Source organism: Ursus maritimus, unplaced genomic scaffold (genome assembly GCF_017311325.1).
Source record: "Ursus maritimus isolate PB19 unplaced genomic scaffold, ASM1731132v1 scaffold_5, whole genome shotgun sequence".
Taxonomy (NCBI): domain Eukaryota; kingdom Metazoa; phylum Chordata; class Mammalia; order Carnivora; family Ursidae; genus Ursus; species Ursus maritimus.
Genome location: NW_024426663.1, coordinates 78755607 through 78770508, shown reverse-complemented (window position 1 = coordinate 78770508; position 14902 = coordinate 78755607). Strand labels below are relative to the sequence as shown.

Sequence of the window (14902 nt, the reverse complement as noted above, 5' to 3'; positions counted from 1 at the left end):
TGACTCTACAAGACATATAAATACATATGATTACATATGTGTGTGACACATATAACTGTGTTCATTTCCGGAATGTTCATGTGGTACCAAGTGTTCATATGTAGAAAGCAGAAAGACTGACAAGGGTCTAATTAAGCAAAAGGGGAGGTGGGAAAGGGCAATTACGGCAGCAAGTGGGTGTCTTGCCTGCTCCTGCCTGGAGAAAAACTGGTCCAAAGCTTCCCTCTTCTGTTGCAGCGATCCTGACCACTGGGTGGGCCAGCCTAACGAGCTCCAGCCACCCAATTTCTAGGGGCCCATCTGGCAGAAAGACGATGGGAATGGAACATTGTCTCTATGGAGAGAGCTAACTACTTGTTGGGGGCATAGGGCCAATGTCCTGGGCATAGCTGGACTTGGATGGTTTCCTACAATTCTCCTCCAAGGAACCAGTGAGGCCAGCACAAAGTACTGGGGAATAGACCCTGGTGGGCCAGGGAAAGGGGACCAATTTTTTACAGCCAAGCAAGGCAGAGGTTTAGGGAGAACCAAGAAAAACAGCCCATGGAGGTGGCCCTCCATCCGACTATGGGAAGGCCCCTGGGCCTGGTGCCTTCTGCATCTGCCAGAAGTTCTGCTGTGAATTAGTGGTGCGGGCGGGAGGGGGGAGTGTGCACAAACAGGAAGGCTGAGGGGAGCTGGGGTCAGAGATGGCCTCGGTCTTACCCTTCCAAGACCTTGTTGATCCACTGGATCGCAGCTCTCTTCTCTAAGTCAAGGTCTTCAGCAGTGACTCGGTAACCTAGCTGGGGTGGTGGAGGCAGGATCACTGGGTCATTTCTCCTTGACGACAGCAGTAGAGGAATCTTGCGCTTCCGAGGCCTGGAATCGTCGGATGGAGGTGAGCGATTCCTCAAACTTTGCTTCTGCCCAGAACGTGCATCTGCAACCTTTTCACTCCTGATCTTCCTTTGTGGTTCTACTGAGGCTGAAGAGCTAGAATAATAGCTTTCCTCACTGGCTTTCTTTGTGGGCAGCTGGGGCTGGGATGAGGCCACGCCCCGGATCCCGGCAGCACCTCGACAGCATCTCTGCGGTGGCGGGAAACCTCGAGTGGAGCTGTAAGAGCTGGTGATGGCGTTGCGTTTGCTGCATGAGCTCCAAAAGCAGGTGTGGGATTTCTTTATCAGGCTATCTTCTAAGCTCGTGGAACAGAAGTCTCTCTTCAGAGGCCCAGGCCTGGGCACGAAGGAAGAGAGGACTCCATTGACCATCAGCCGCTTAAACGCTGACGGCACGCTCCGGCTGCCCTCGGCGCCCCTTCTCAAATCATCCTGCCTCTCCGGGACAGGGTGCCCTTCCTCTGACCTTGCCAGCCCTTCCCTGCTCTCGACCAGGGAGATCAGGTCCTTCTCTGCCTTGGCTCTCGCTTGACCATTCTCTTCAAGGGCCCTCACCAAGGTCTCCCTTACACACAGATTTGGGAAGTGACCCGACAGTGAAGACCATATACAGATGACTGTCTGCTTCAGAGCCAAACGGAGGGTCAGTTTGCCCTTAGCCGATGCCATCTTCAGGATCACCGAGGTGCAGAACATCTGGGAGCTACAAGCAGACAGCACTGGCTTCGGATGGCCGGTCTGGGGCACAGAGGAAAAGACCCCCAGAAATAAACACCGGGCCTGCTGGATTGGATATTGCCGCTGATGGATTATGGCAAACCGCCGACGGTGTCGCCGCCGACGCCGACGCGGTGAAGCCACAAGATCCTCGTATGACAGCCTGCGAGCTACGTCCAGGGTCGGGGCTGCCGAGTGAACCCGGCCAGCCTGGGGAACACCGCGGGTGGGGTGCGCGGGCCCAGGCCCGAGGCTCTCAGTTGTCTCGGGCTGGTCCCCACTCAGCAGAGTAGCGGACGGCAGCTGAGGGCGATTCCGGCTCAGGTAACTGCCCATGAGGAGCAGTTCTGCAAGGTCGGGTCCTTCAAATGGAGTCAGTGGCTCAGAGAGGTTTCCGTTAGCTGCCAAAGGGGCCCCAGGCAAAGCGCGCACTGTTAGGTGTGCCGGCTATGACGCGTCCTTGGAACGTGTGAGCAAAGAAAGGGGCGCGCGAGTACGGCGCGAGGGAAGGGGCGCGCACCCGGGGCTCTTCCCAACCCCTGCTTCCCATCGAAGGTGTTGGCACGAGGTAGACAAGCTCATTGCAGACGCAGCCAGCTCCCTTAGGGGATGGTACGGGACCGTGGTTCCAGAGCCCAAGAATCGCTCCAGACTCAGGAGTGCCCACTCCAAGCAAGAGATTCAGAGTGAGGACCGGGGTCCACCCGTGCTTCCTCTCGCCCTCCATAACCAGGGGTCAAGCCGCTCAGAGCCCGTGCTGCCCAGAACTTGAGGGATGGTACAACCACCTGAATTTTCAGGGGGCAGGAGGACCCCAGGAGGGAACTGGCTAGGTCTGAGATACCAGAGCATAGTTGCTAGCTTACCCTGTTTCCTTTTTCTAGAATCTTACCTTCCAGGTGTTCCTTCTTGTTTCTCCCTCCCCTTCCCTAGGAAGCAAGGAGTCTAGATACATTTTATAAAATCAGAACGTATAGACCCCAAACAGCCAAAGCAATCCTGAGAAAGAACAAAGCTGGAGAAAGAACAATCCAGATTTCAAACTGTATTATTACAAAACTGCAGTAACTAGAACAGTACAGTATTGGCATAAAAAAGACGAATCAAAGAACAGATTAGAGAACCCAGAAATAAACCCATGCATATAGGGCCAATTAATTAACAATAATTAATTGTTGGGAAAACTGGGTAGCCAGATGCAAAAGAGTGAAACTGGACCACTTTCTTACACCATACACAAAAACTATCTCAAAATGGATTAAAAACCTTAAACCTCAAAACTCCTAGAAGAAGACATAAGGTGGTAAGCTCCTTGACATCAGTCTTGGCAATGATTTTTTGGATTGCACAGCAAAAGTAAACAAGTGGGACTATATCAAAATAAAAAACTTTTGCACGGCAAGAGAAACATCAACAAAACGAAAAGGCAACAAACTGAATGGTAGAAAATATTTGCAAATCATATCTCTGATAAGAGGTTAATATCCAAAATATATAAAGAACTCATACAACTCAATTATCAAAAAAATCCAATTAAAAAATGGGCAGAAGATCTGAATGGACACTTTTCCAAAAAAGACATACAGATGGCCAACAGGTACATAAAAACATGTTCAAGGAATCAAGGGAATCAAAACTACAATGAGATATCACCTCACATCTGTTAGAATGGCTGGAATCAAAAAGACAAGAAATACCCAGTGATGGCAAGGAAGTGAAGAGAAGGGAAACTCATGCAGGAGCAGTATTGTGCACTGTTCCTGGGAATATATATTGGTGCATTCACTGTGGGAAACCATTTTAATTTAATTTAAAAAATTTTTTTAAAAACTGCCATATGATCCAGCAATTCCACTTTTGGGTATTCATGTGAAGAAAACAAGAACACCCCCATGTTCTCTGCAGCATTATCTACTATAGCCAAGATATGGAAACAACCTAAATTTTCATCGATGGATGACTGAATAAAGAAAATAGCTATCTACACACAATGGAATATTTTTCAGCCGTAAAAAAAAAAGAATAAAATCCTGTCATTCATGACAATATGGATGGACCTTGAGGGCATTATGCTAAGTAAAATAAGTCAGTGAGAGAAGACAAGTACTACATGATCTCACACGTGGAATGTAAAATTTAAAAAAATAAAAAATAAAATTTAAAAACACTAAGCTCGTAGATACAGAGAACAGATTGGTGGTTGCCAGAGGTTGAAAGTGTGGGGTGGGCAAAATGGTTGAGGGAAGCCAAAAGGTACAAACTTCCAGTTATAAAATGAATAAGTCATGGATTTGGGATGTACAGCTAGGGTGACTATGGTTAATAAGGCTGCATTGCATATTTGAAAGTTGCTAAACAACTAAATCCTAAAAGTTGTTTTCACAAGAAAAAAATATTCTGTTACTATGTATGGAGATAGATTTTAATTAGACTTTCTGTGGTGATCATTTTGCAATATGTCCGAATATCAAATCATTATGTCATATATCTGAAACTAATATAATGTGGTATGTCATTTATAGCTCATTAAAAAAATCCATTTGATTAAAAAAAATCAGAACTTAGGGGTATCGACTTGATGTCTTTTGAGACAGCCAGGAACAGTATGATCTGGGACCTAAAGTTGGATTCCTGTTTTCAAGGTCATACTTTACCATCACTTTAATCTTTGTTTTCTGCACTTTAACAGATCCTGTGGCCTTTGTGTCATTCTTTTTCAAAAAGTCTTTGTCTGTGGGGCAAGAGAGATGACCTGGCAATTCAAGGTGCAACTCAGAATTTACAACTTCCTACACACATTCTGACTGAAGTTAATATGATTAGTTCGATGGTGAATGCATTAGAATATTTAGACGACTGAAGAGTTTTTGATGTTCTCGTAATTACCCCGACTTCTTTGTTGTTGTTGTTTTAAAGATTTTATTTATTTATTCGACAGAGATAGAGACAGCCAGCGAGAGAGGGAACACAAGCAGGGGGAGTGGGAGAGGAAGAAGCAGGCTCATAGCGGAGGAGCCTGATGTGGGGCTCGATCCCGCAACGCCAGGATCACGCCCTGAGCTGAAAGCAGATGATGCTTAACCGCTGTGCCACCCAGGCGCCCCCTTTGTTGTTGTTTTTCATCTTTTTGCCTTTATTTGGATTGTTATCACTTAACGAATGACCCAAGTCATTCTGTCAGGCTGGGTAGTTTTTCAAAGTAGTTATTACAGGGGTGCCTGGGTAGCTCAGTCAGTTTAGCATCTGCCTGGGATCAAGTCCTGCATCGGGTTCCCTGCTCAGCAGGAAGTCTTCTCCCTCTCTCTCTGCTCCTCCTCCCACTTGTGCTCTCTCTCAAATAAATTAAATCGCCAAAGTAGTTATTACAGTCTGTCCTGCTCTCAGAAGCAGAAGGAAAAACGATTTTGTATAACCAGTACCTAAAGGGCTATACATTAATGAGATATACAAATGGTTCTAAAATGCAGGCATTGGACTACATTTTTATGCAAAAAAAATTGACAATATTGACTTCTCACCCTCCCAATGTTTAATCAGCCTATTGTGCTTTAAAGCCCTTTTAAAAATGAAATAAGAGAAAAATTCATGATACTACTGCAATATGAATGAAATTATCCTAGGTGTTTAAAGGTAACCCACTACTCTATTGAAGAAATAAATCTGAAGTATAGACACATTAAAGTAAAACAATCATGTTTCTGTGATCCAACAAATATCATATTGAATAATTCTTGTCAACCATTCACAGTTTTTAAACAGCTTTATTGAGATATAATTTACACACCATAAAATTCACCTATATAAAGATTATTCTTCGAGAATTTTTAGTAACTTCACAAAGTATGTAACTTTCACCAAAATCTCATTTTATAACATTTCCGTTAACCCAAACAGAAAACTTTTGCCTGTTGGCAGTCACGCCCCTTTCTTACTCACAGGCAACCACTACTATTCTTTTTACCTCTATAAATTTGCTTTTTCTGGACATTTCCTATAAACAAACTCTTATGTGCTCTTTTGGGTCTAGTTTCTTTCACTTTGCATATTGTCTTTGAGGTTCATCTATATAGTAGAGGTTCATCTGTGTAGAGCAGGTATTAATACTTCATTACTCCTTTTTGGCTTAAATGGAAACTTACTTGCTCACAATTCTGAGATCAGAGTGTCGCATAGTGGATTTCTTCTGCAGCCTCTCTCCTTGGCTTGTAGATGGCTACCTCCCCACTGTGTCCTCACATGGTCTTTCTTTTGTGTGTCTTCTTATAAGAACAAGTCATATTGGGGGTGCCTGGGTGGCTCAGTCATTGAGCATGGGACTCTTGGTTTTTACTTAGGTCACGATCTCAGGGTTGTGAGGACAAGCCCCACATCTGGCTCCATGCTCCACAGAGTCTGCTTGAGATTCTTTCCCCCTCTTTCCCTCTCCCTCTGCTCCACCCTTGACTGGTGCTTTCCCTAAAATAAAATTAATAAAATCTTTAAAAAAAGCAAAACAAGTCATCCTCGATTAGAACCCACCCACCCCAATAACTTCATTGCACCTTAATTACCTCTTTAAAAACTCTGTCTCCAAATACATTCACATTCTGAGGTGCTCAGGGTTAGAACTTCAACATGTGAATTGTGCAAGGACACAATTCAACCCATAGCACTCCATCCTCTGGTTCTTCCAAAATTCATGTCGACACATGCAAAATACCTTCGCCTTATCCCAACAGCCACAAAAGACTTAACCCATTCCAGCATCAACTTTAAGGTCAAAATACCATCTAAATAGCATCGAAATCAGGTATGAGTGAGATTAGAGGGATGGTTCATCTTGAGGCAAAATTCCACGACAGTGGTGAAACTAAGAAACCAAACAAGGTATCTGCTTACAAAACACAATGGTGGGACAGACCTAGGATAAACATTTCCATTCCGAAAAGAAGAAATTGTAAAGAAGAAGGGTAACAGGTCCTAAGCAAGCCCAAAACCTAGCAGAGCAAATTCCATTAGACTTGTAAGTTATTCAAAGATTCAGTTTATTATATCAACTTCAGCACTAGCATCTTTGATTCTTCAGCCTGCAAAACTTCTACAGAGCACCTTCATAAACATTAATATATGCAGGTAATCTTAAGATGCTTTTGTGGAAAATTCCATTAGATTTCAAGGCTAGAGAATAATCCTCCTTGGCTCAAAAGTTCTGTCCTCCAGACCATCCAACGCAGTGGCCCTGGTTACTCACAGCCTTCAGCTGCAGCCCCAAACCCTCCGGAACCAAGGAGACAGTCTTGCTGGCTGAGCATGTGCCCTCTGAACCCATGGTGACAGTGGCAGCCCTGCCAACCTCTGACCTACCCCCAAAGGGTCCTTTCTCCCTGTTACGAAAGGATGACGTGCATTCACATCCAGACAGCTATGTCATTGCATGTCCTGCCTATGGAATTCCAGAGGTCTGATAGGCTTTCTTCATTTCATCCCACCTCTGTCCCTCTTCAGTCCAAGCTGCAGTGCTTCCACTGGGATGCTAGGACGGTTTATTGGATCCACATGTCACACACCCATGATCTCTTTAGTGGAGGTTGTCCAGCCACACACCTATGGTGTTCTCTCTCGAGCGCACCTCATTTTTTGTAAATATAGATTAACTGAGAATTTTTCAAATCTTCACATTGGTTCCTTTTTGCTTGGTAATTCCTTTTCTGGTTATTTCTCTCCTCTCACATTTTACTATAAGCAGTCAGGAGAATGCAAGCCATGCCTTCAACATGTTTCTTAGAAATACCCTCAACTAAATATCCAAGCCCAACCCTTACAAGTTCTACTTTTCACAATACATGGAAACACAATTTGGCCAAGTTCTTTGTCACTTTATAGCAAGGAGTGGCATTCTTCCAGTTTCCAATACCATGTTCCTCATACCCATCTGAGACTTCACCAGGAGAACTTTTAAAGTGTATATTTGTCCAGAGAGGGGAGAGGAGCTGGAAATGGAGTTAATAATTTATCATGCCTATGTAAGGAAAACTCCATAAAATGCCTATAGTAGGGGTTTGGAGAACTTCAGTGAATGCATCCACGTACCAGGAGGGAGGGTGACATGATACAATTCTATGAGGACAGAAGCTTCTGCTCTCAGGACCCTTCCAGACCTTGCCCAATGTATCACTTTATCTAGCAGTTCGTCCATATCCTTTATTATATAATAAACCAGTAAACATAACTGTTTCACTGAGTTCTGTGAATTGTTCTAGCAAATAATTAAATCAAAGAGGAAGGAGGTGATGAGAACCAGTTATTTATAGCCAAGTTGGACAGAAGTTGCAGATAACCTGGGGACCTACTACTTGCAATTAGCATCTAAAGTCGGGGGACAGTCTTGTGTGACTGAGTTCTTAACCTGTGGGATCTGACTCTATCTCCAGGTAGGAAGCATCAGAATGGAATTAAATTATAGGAAACCCAGATGGGGTCACAGAATTGCTTGGTGTTGGGAAAACACACACACATCAGGAGTCAGAAGTGTGACTGTGTAGTCATGTGAGAGTAATGGAGGATCACACAGGAGGAAGAGTGAGGATTTTTCAAAAGTTTCCTCTTGTGTTTTTGTTTTTGTTTTTTATCTAGGAATGTTGTAGTTTCAGCTCTTATATGTAGGTATATGATCCATTTTGAATTAATTTTTGTGTATTATGTGAGGTAATTGGCCAAATTCATCTTTTTTGCATGTAGCTCTCCAGGTGTATTAACATCATTTATTGAAAAGACTATCTTTTACCACCACTGAATTGTGTTGGCCCCTTTGTTCAAAATCAATTAACCATAAATGTAAGGGTTTATTTCTGGGCTTCTCGATTCCATTCCACAAGACTGTGTGTCTTTTCTGATACTACTATCAAACTATCTCAATTACTGTAACCTCATAGCTTTAAAATTGGGAAGTATAAAGGACCCCAAATAGCCAAGCAATCTTGAAAAAGTAAAACAAAACTGGAGATATCACAATTCCAGATTTCAAGTTATATTACAAAGTAGTAATTAAAACAGTATGGTAGTTGTCGGGTTTGGCCAGCAAACCCTGAGATGGGGAATGAAAGGAATACTCCCAACACCTTAATAGGAGAAAGGAGAGGCAAAAGACCTAGAGCCAAGCTCTGTCTCTGCTTTTATTGCGAGTTTAATTAATACACCACGTGCAATGCAAGGAGTTTGTGAATTATGTGACCACTATAGGTGCCTGCATTTAAGCATTTACTCCCTGGATGAGACCCTTGAGCTGCAGTAAGAATCCGGCCAAGTTCAGCCAAGAAACGTCAGAGGAGGTCCAGCATTCTAGGCACTCCTCCTTTGCTTTTTAATTGGTCTCATCCAGGGAGGCATATACAAGTCAGGTTCTATCTATCCAGGCTCTGTGATTCCCCACAGGTAGTGACACAAAAATAGACACATAGATCAATGGAATAGAACAGAAAACCCAGAAATAAACCCACAATTATATGGTCAATTAATTTTGACAAAGGAAGAAAGAATATCCAATGGGAAAAAGACAGTCTCTTCAACAAATGGTGTTGGGAAAACTGGACAGCAACAAGCAAAAGAATGAAACTGGACCACTTTCTTATACCATATACAAAAATAAACTCAAAATGGATTAAAGACCTAAATGTGACACCTGAAACCTTAAAAATCTTTGAAGAGAACACAGGCAGTAATCTCTCTGACATCAGCCATGGAGACATTTTTGTAGATATGTCTACTGAGGCAAGGGAAATAATAGCAAAAATAAACTATTAGGACTACATCAAAATAAAAATTATCTGCATAGCAAAGTAAACAATCAACAAAACTAAAAGGTAACCTACTGAATGGGAGAAGATATTTGCAAATGACATATCCAATAAGGGGTTAGTATCCAAAACACAAAGAATTGATATAACTCAACACCCAAAAAATAAATTATCCAATTAAAATGGGCAGATGACATGAACAGATATTTCTTCAAAGAAGACATCCAGGTGGTCAACAGACACATGAAAAGATGCTCAACATCACTCATCATCAGGGAAATGCAAATCAAAATTACAATGAGCTATCATCTCATACCGGTTACAATGGCTAAAGTCAAAAACACAAGAAACAACAAGTGTTGGCAAGGATGTGGAGAAAAAGGAACGCTCTTGCACTTTTGGTGGGTTTGCAAACTGGCACAGCCATTGTGGAAAACAGTATGGGGTTTCCTCAAAAAGTTAAAGATAGAACTACCTTATGATCCAGGAATCACTCTACTGGGTATTTATTCAAAAAAGTACAAAAACATTAATTCAAAGGGATACATGCACCCCCTATGTTTATAGCAGCATTATTTACAATAGTCAAACTATGGAAGCCGTCCAAGTGTCCATAGATGAATGGATAAAAAAGATGTGTGTTTATACACACACACACACACACACACACACACACACACTGGAATATTATTCAGCCATAAAAAGAGTGAAATTCTGCCATTTACAACAACATGGATAGAGCTAGGAGAGAGAAATAAGTCAATCAGAGAAAGACAAATACCAATATGATCTCACTCATATGAAATTTAAGAAGCAAAACGAATGAGCAAAGGAAATACAAGAGAGAGACAAACCAAGAAACAGTCTTAACTACAGAGAAATAACTGATGATTACCAAAGGGAGGTGGGTGAGGGGATAGGGGAAATAGGGGTGGGGATTAAAGAGTACATTTATCATGATGAAATTAAATTAAATTAATAAATAAAATAGGGAATTATATGTCCTCCAGCTTTATTGTTTTTTTTTTAAGATTGTTTTGGCTCTTCTTAGTTCTTTGGATGACCATATGAATTTAAGGATGAGCTTGTCAATTTCTGAAACAAAGGCCAGCTGGGATTTGCTGGGATTGCATGAATCAGTAGATCAACTTGGGAATATTGCAATCTTAAAACTATTAAGTTTCTAAACCATGAACATAGGATATCTTTCCATTTATTTAGGTCTTCTTTAGCTTTTGACACAAAAGTTTTGTAGTCTTCAGTGTACAAATCTTACATATCTTTTGTTAAATTTATTCCTAAATAATTTATTCTTTCTGCTGCTAATGGGAATAGTTTTTCTTAATTTCATTTTCAGACTATTCATTGCTTCTTTGTAGAAATGCAACTAATTTTTGTATATTCATTTACCCTGCAGCCTTCTTGAACTCCTATTTTTGTTGTAGAAGCATGTGTGTGTGTGTGTGTGTCCTCGAAATTTCTATATATAGGCACTTGTTTTGAATAAAAATAGTTTTACTTATTTTCCAATCTGAATGTTCTTTTTCCCTCCCTAATTGCACTGGATAGAATGTCCAGTGTGCTGTTGAATAGAAGTAGTGAGGGTAAACTTTCTTCTTTTGTTTCTGACTTTAGAGGGAAGTATTTAACTTTTCACCACTAAGGCCACTAAGTATGAGGTCAGCTGCAGGTATTTTACAAATATGCTTTATCGTGTTGAGGAAATTCCCTTCTATTTCTAGTTAACAAAAAGAATTTTATTCTGAGTGGATGGTGGATTTTGTGAAACATTTTTATGCATCTATTGAGATGATCTTATGGTATTTGTCCTTTATTAATATTATAGACTATATTAACTGAGTTTCAGATATTAAGCCAACCTTGCCTTCCTGTGATAAATCCTACTTAGTCATAGCATATAATCAACTTTATTTGGTCAGATTTGGTTTGCTTATATTTTGTCGAGGTTTTCTTGTGTCTACATTCATGAAGGATATTGGTCTATGGTTTTCTTTTCTTGTAATGTTTATCTAAATTTGGAATCGAGATAATCATGGCTTCATAGAATGAGTTAGGAACTGTTCCCTTCTCCTTTGTTTTCTGGATAAATTTGTGAAGGATTGGTATTATTTCTTATTTAAATTACTGAAATAATTCACAAGTATTCCATCTGGGCTTGGGCCTTTGTATTATGGGAACTTTTTAAAACTTTTTGTTTTCAAATAACTATACATTCAAAGGAAGTTGAAAAAAAAGAAGTGTACGAGGGAGCTGGTGTACCAGTTTCCTCAAATGGCAGTACTTGAATAAGTAGTTGCACTACTACATACTCAAAATAACCTAAACTCTCTAAACTTTCTTATGATGCAATATTGAACTTATTATTTTTTGTGCTTTCAAATTGTCATTTAACCTTTACCAAACTCTTGATCTAGTGTCTTCCTATGACTAGCATGCATAAACAATAATGGGAATCCCTATTGTAATCCTGATTGTTATATTTCCAAGCATTCTATTTCCCTCGTAGTACAATATTAAAGCCAGGAGATTGACATCGATACAATGCACAGAACCTATTCAGATTTCACCATTTTACTTGCACTCATTTATGTGTATGTGCACTTTCACATGTATGTGTAGTACTATGCAATTTTATCATATGTGTAGATTCACATAACCATCAACACAATCAAGATTCAGGACTCTATCATCACCACAAGGTCCTCTGATTTCCATCCTTTAGTAACCATATTCACTACTTTGGGAAGATTTTTAATTGCTATAAATATTTACTTCTTATGGGTTGATTTAGATTTTCTATTTCTTCTGGATTCAACTTTGTTGGGGTTTTTTTTTTTTTTTTTTGGTTTTGCACTTTATTTTTTCTTGCCAATTTTTTTATTGAAGTATAATTAACATACAGTGTTATGTTTGTTTCAGGTGTACAATATAATGACTCATATATAATTTCCATACGTTACTCAGTGCTCATTATATATGTGTGCTCTTTATTTTTTTTATTTTTATTTTTTCCAGTTGTGAGCCAGGAGCTGTTTTTATTTTTTATTTATTTATTTATTTAATAATAATTTTTTATTATGTTATGTTAGTCACCATACAGTACATCCTTAGTTTTTGATTTAATGTTCCATGATTCACTACTTCCGTATAACACCCAGTGCACCATGCAATATGTGCCCTCCTTAATACCCATCACCGGCCTATCCCAATCCCCTACCCCCCTCCCCTCTGAAGCCCTCAGTTTGTTTCCCAGCGCCCATAGTCTCTCATGGTTCATTCCCCCTTCTGTTTACCCCCATTCATTCTTCCCTTTCTTCTCCTACCGATCTTCCTATTTCTTATGTTCCATAAATGAGTGAAACCATATGATAATTGTCTTTCTCTGCTTGACTTATCTGTGTACTCTTAATTCCTTTTATTTAGTTCACCCATTCCCCACCACCACCTCCTCTCTGTAACCATCCATTTGTTCTCTGTATTTAAGAGTCTGTTCATTTGTTTTGTTTTGTTTTGTTTTTTAGATTACACATATATGTGAAATGTTTGTGTGGTATTTGTCATTCTCTGACTTATTTCACTTAGCATAATGCCCTCTGGATCTGACCATGTTGTTGCGGAATTGTTTTGGTAATTTGCGTCTTTCTAGGAATTTTCCATTTCATCTTAGGAGTCTAATTAGCATAAAGTTTATAGTATTTCCATAAAATTCTTTTGATTTCTGTAAGGTTGATAGTGATGGCTCTCTTTCATTCCTGAGTTTACCAGTTTGTGTCTTCTTTCATTTTTCTGGGTTAACCTGACTAAGGTTTGTCAATTTTTTTAATGTTTTCAAGAACTAGCTTTTGGCTTCATTAATTTTCTCTATTTTTTCCTGTTTCTTACTCAATTTATTCCCACTATAATCTTTTCTTTCATTCTTTGTCCTGACTTTGAGTTTAGTTTCCTCTTCTTTTTCTAGTTTCTTAAGGTGGAAGTTTAGATTATTGATTTGAGATCTTTCTTCTTTTCCTAATAAGTGTCTCAAGTTATTAATTTCTCTCTAAACACTGTTTTATCTGCATCCCTTAAACAAACAAAGCAAAAACTTTTTAAGACAAAACTGTTATAAGAGATAAAGAAGGATATTAAATGTTGATGAAAAGGAAAATCTCTCGTGATTATATAACAATTACAAATATGTATACCTAAAAGAACCCCAAAATATATGAGACCAAAATTGACAAAATTGAAGGGAGAAATAGATAATTCTAAAAAAAATAGTTATAGAGATTTCGTTACCCCAGCATCAATAATGGATGGAAAATTGAGACAGACCAATAAGGAAATAGAAGACTTGGCCAATAAGACCTAGCAGACAAACGCCAGACACTTCAACCAAAACAGCAGAATACACATTCTTCTCAAGTGCACATAAAACATCCTCCAGATTACACCATATTTGAGGTCATAAAATAAGTCTCAATAAATTTAAGAAGACTGAAATCATACAAAATACCTCTCCATCCACAGTGACATGAATTTAGAAATCAATGACAAAAGGAAAACTGGAAAATTCACAAACACATAGAAATTGAACAAATGAAAATACAACATACCAAAACTTATGGAATGCACTGAAAGCAGTGCCCAGAGAGAAATGTATAGCTATAAACCCTACATTAATAAAAGGAAAAATCTCAAATCAATTACCTAACTTACCACCTTAAGAAACTAGAGAAAAAAAAGCAAATGAAATCCAAAGCTAACAGAAGGGAGAAAACAAGAAAGATCAGAGTGAAACATAAAAAAGAGAGAGACTAGAAAATAGAGAAACTCAACAGAACTAAAATTTGGTTATTTTAAAAGATCAACACTATTGACAAATACTTAGCTACAGTGACCAAGAAAAAAAGAAGACTTAAATTACTACAATCAGAAATAAAAAGTAGAGGGGTGCCTGGGTGGCTCAGTTAAGCATCTGCCTTCAGCTCAGGTCATGATCCCAGGGTCCTGAGATCGAGCCCTGTGTTGGACTCCCTGCTCAGTGGGGAGTTTGCTTCTCCCTCTCTCTCTCCTTCTGTGTTCTCTCTCTTTCTCTTTCTCTGAAAGAAATAAATAAAATCTTTTAAAATAAATAAAATCTTTTAAAAAAAGAAATAAAAGTAGACAACCAAACTTACACAAATAAAAAGGATTATAATGTTATGAAAATTTGTATGCCAACAATTCGATATGTAGATGAAACAAATTCCTGGAAATAGAAACACTACTTAAATTGACTCAGGAAGAAATAAAAAAGCTAAACAGAACTATAACAAGTAAAGAGTTTGAATCAATAATCAAAACTTCCCCCCAAAAAGCCCCAGATCAGATGTTTTCAATAGTGAATACTAACAAACATTTATGGAGGAATTAACACCAACTGCTTCTCAAACTCTTCCCAAAAATAGAAGAGGAGGGAACATTCCTAACTCATTCTATGCAGTCAGCATTATCCTGACAGCAAAACCAGATAAAGACACTACAAGAAAA

At 39.6% G+C, this 14902-nt stretch overlaps 1 protein-coding gene across 1 annotated transcript; it reads right to left on the bottom strand.

Moving 5' to 3' along the window:
• Positions 1-504: 504 nt before the first annotated feature.
• Positions 505-1934, bottom strand: LOC121100801 (nuclear envelope pore membrane protein POM 121-like). Its single transcript, XM_040622715.1, has one exon. It carries the CDS (start codon positions 1932-1934, stop codon positions 702-704), a length of 1233 nt encoding a protein of 410 aa, XP_040478649.1. The 3' UTR covers positions 505-701.
• Positions 1935-14902: the final 12968 nt, after the last annotated feature.

Excerpts from the sequence above, each read along its gene's own strand:
- LOC121100801 (XM_040622715.1), bottom strand. The coding sequence starts at position 1,934 with ATGGGCAGTTACCTGAGCCGGAATCGCCCTCAGCTGCCGTCCGCTACT.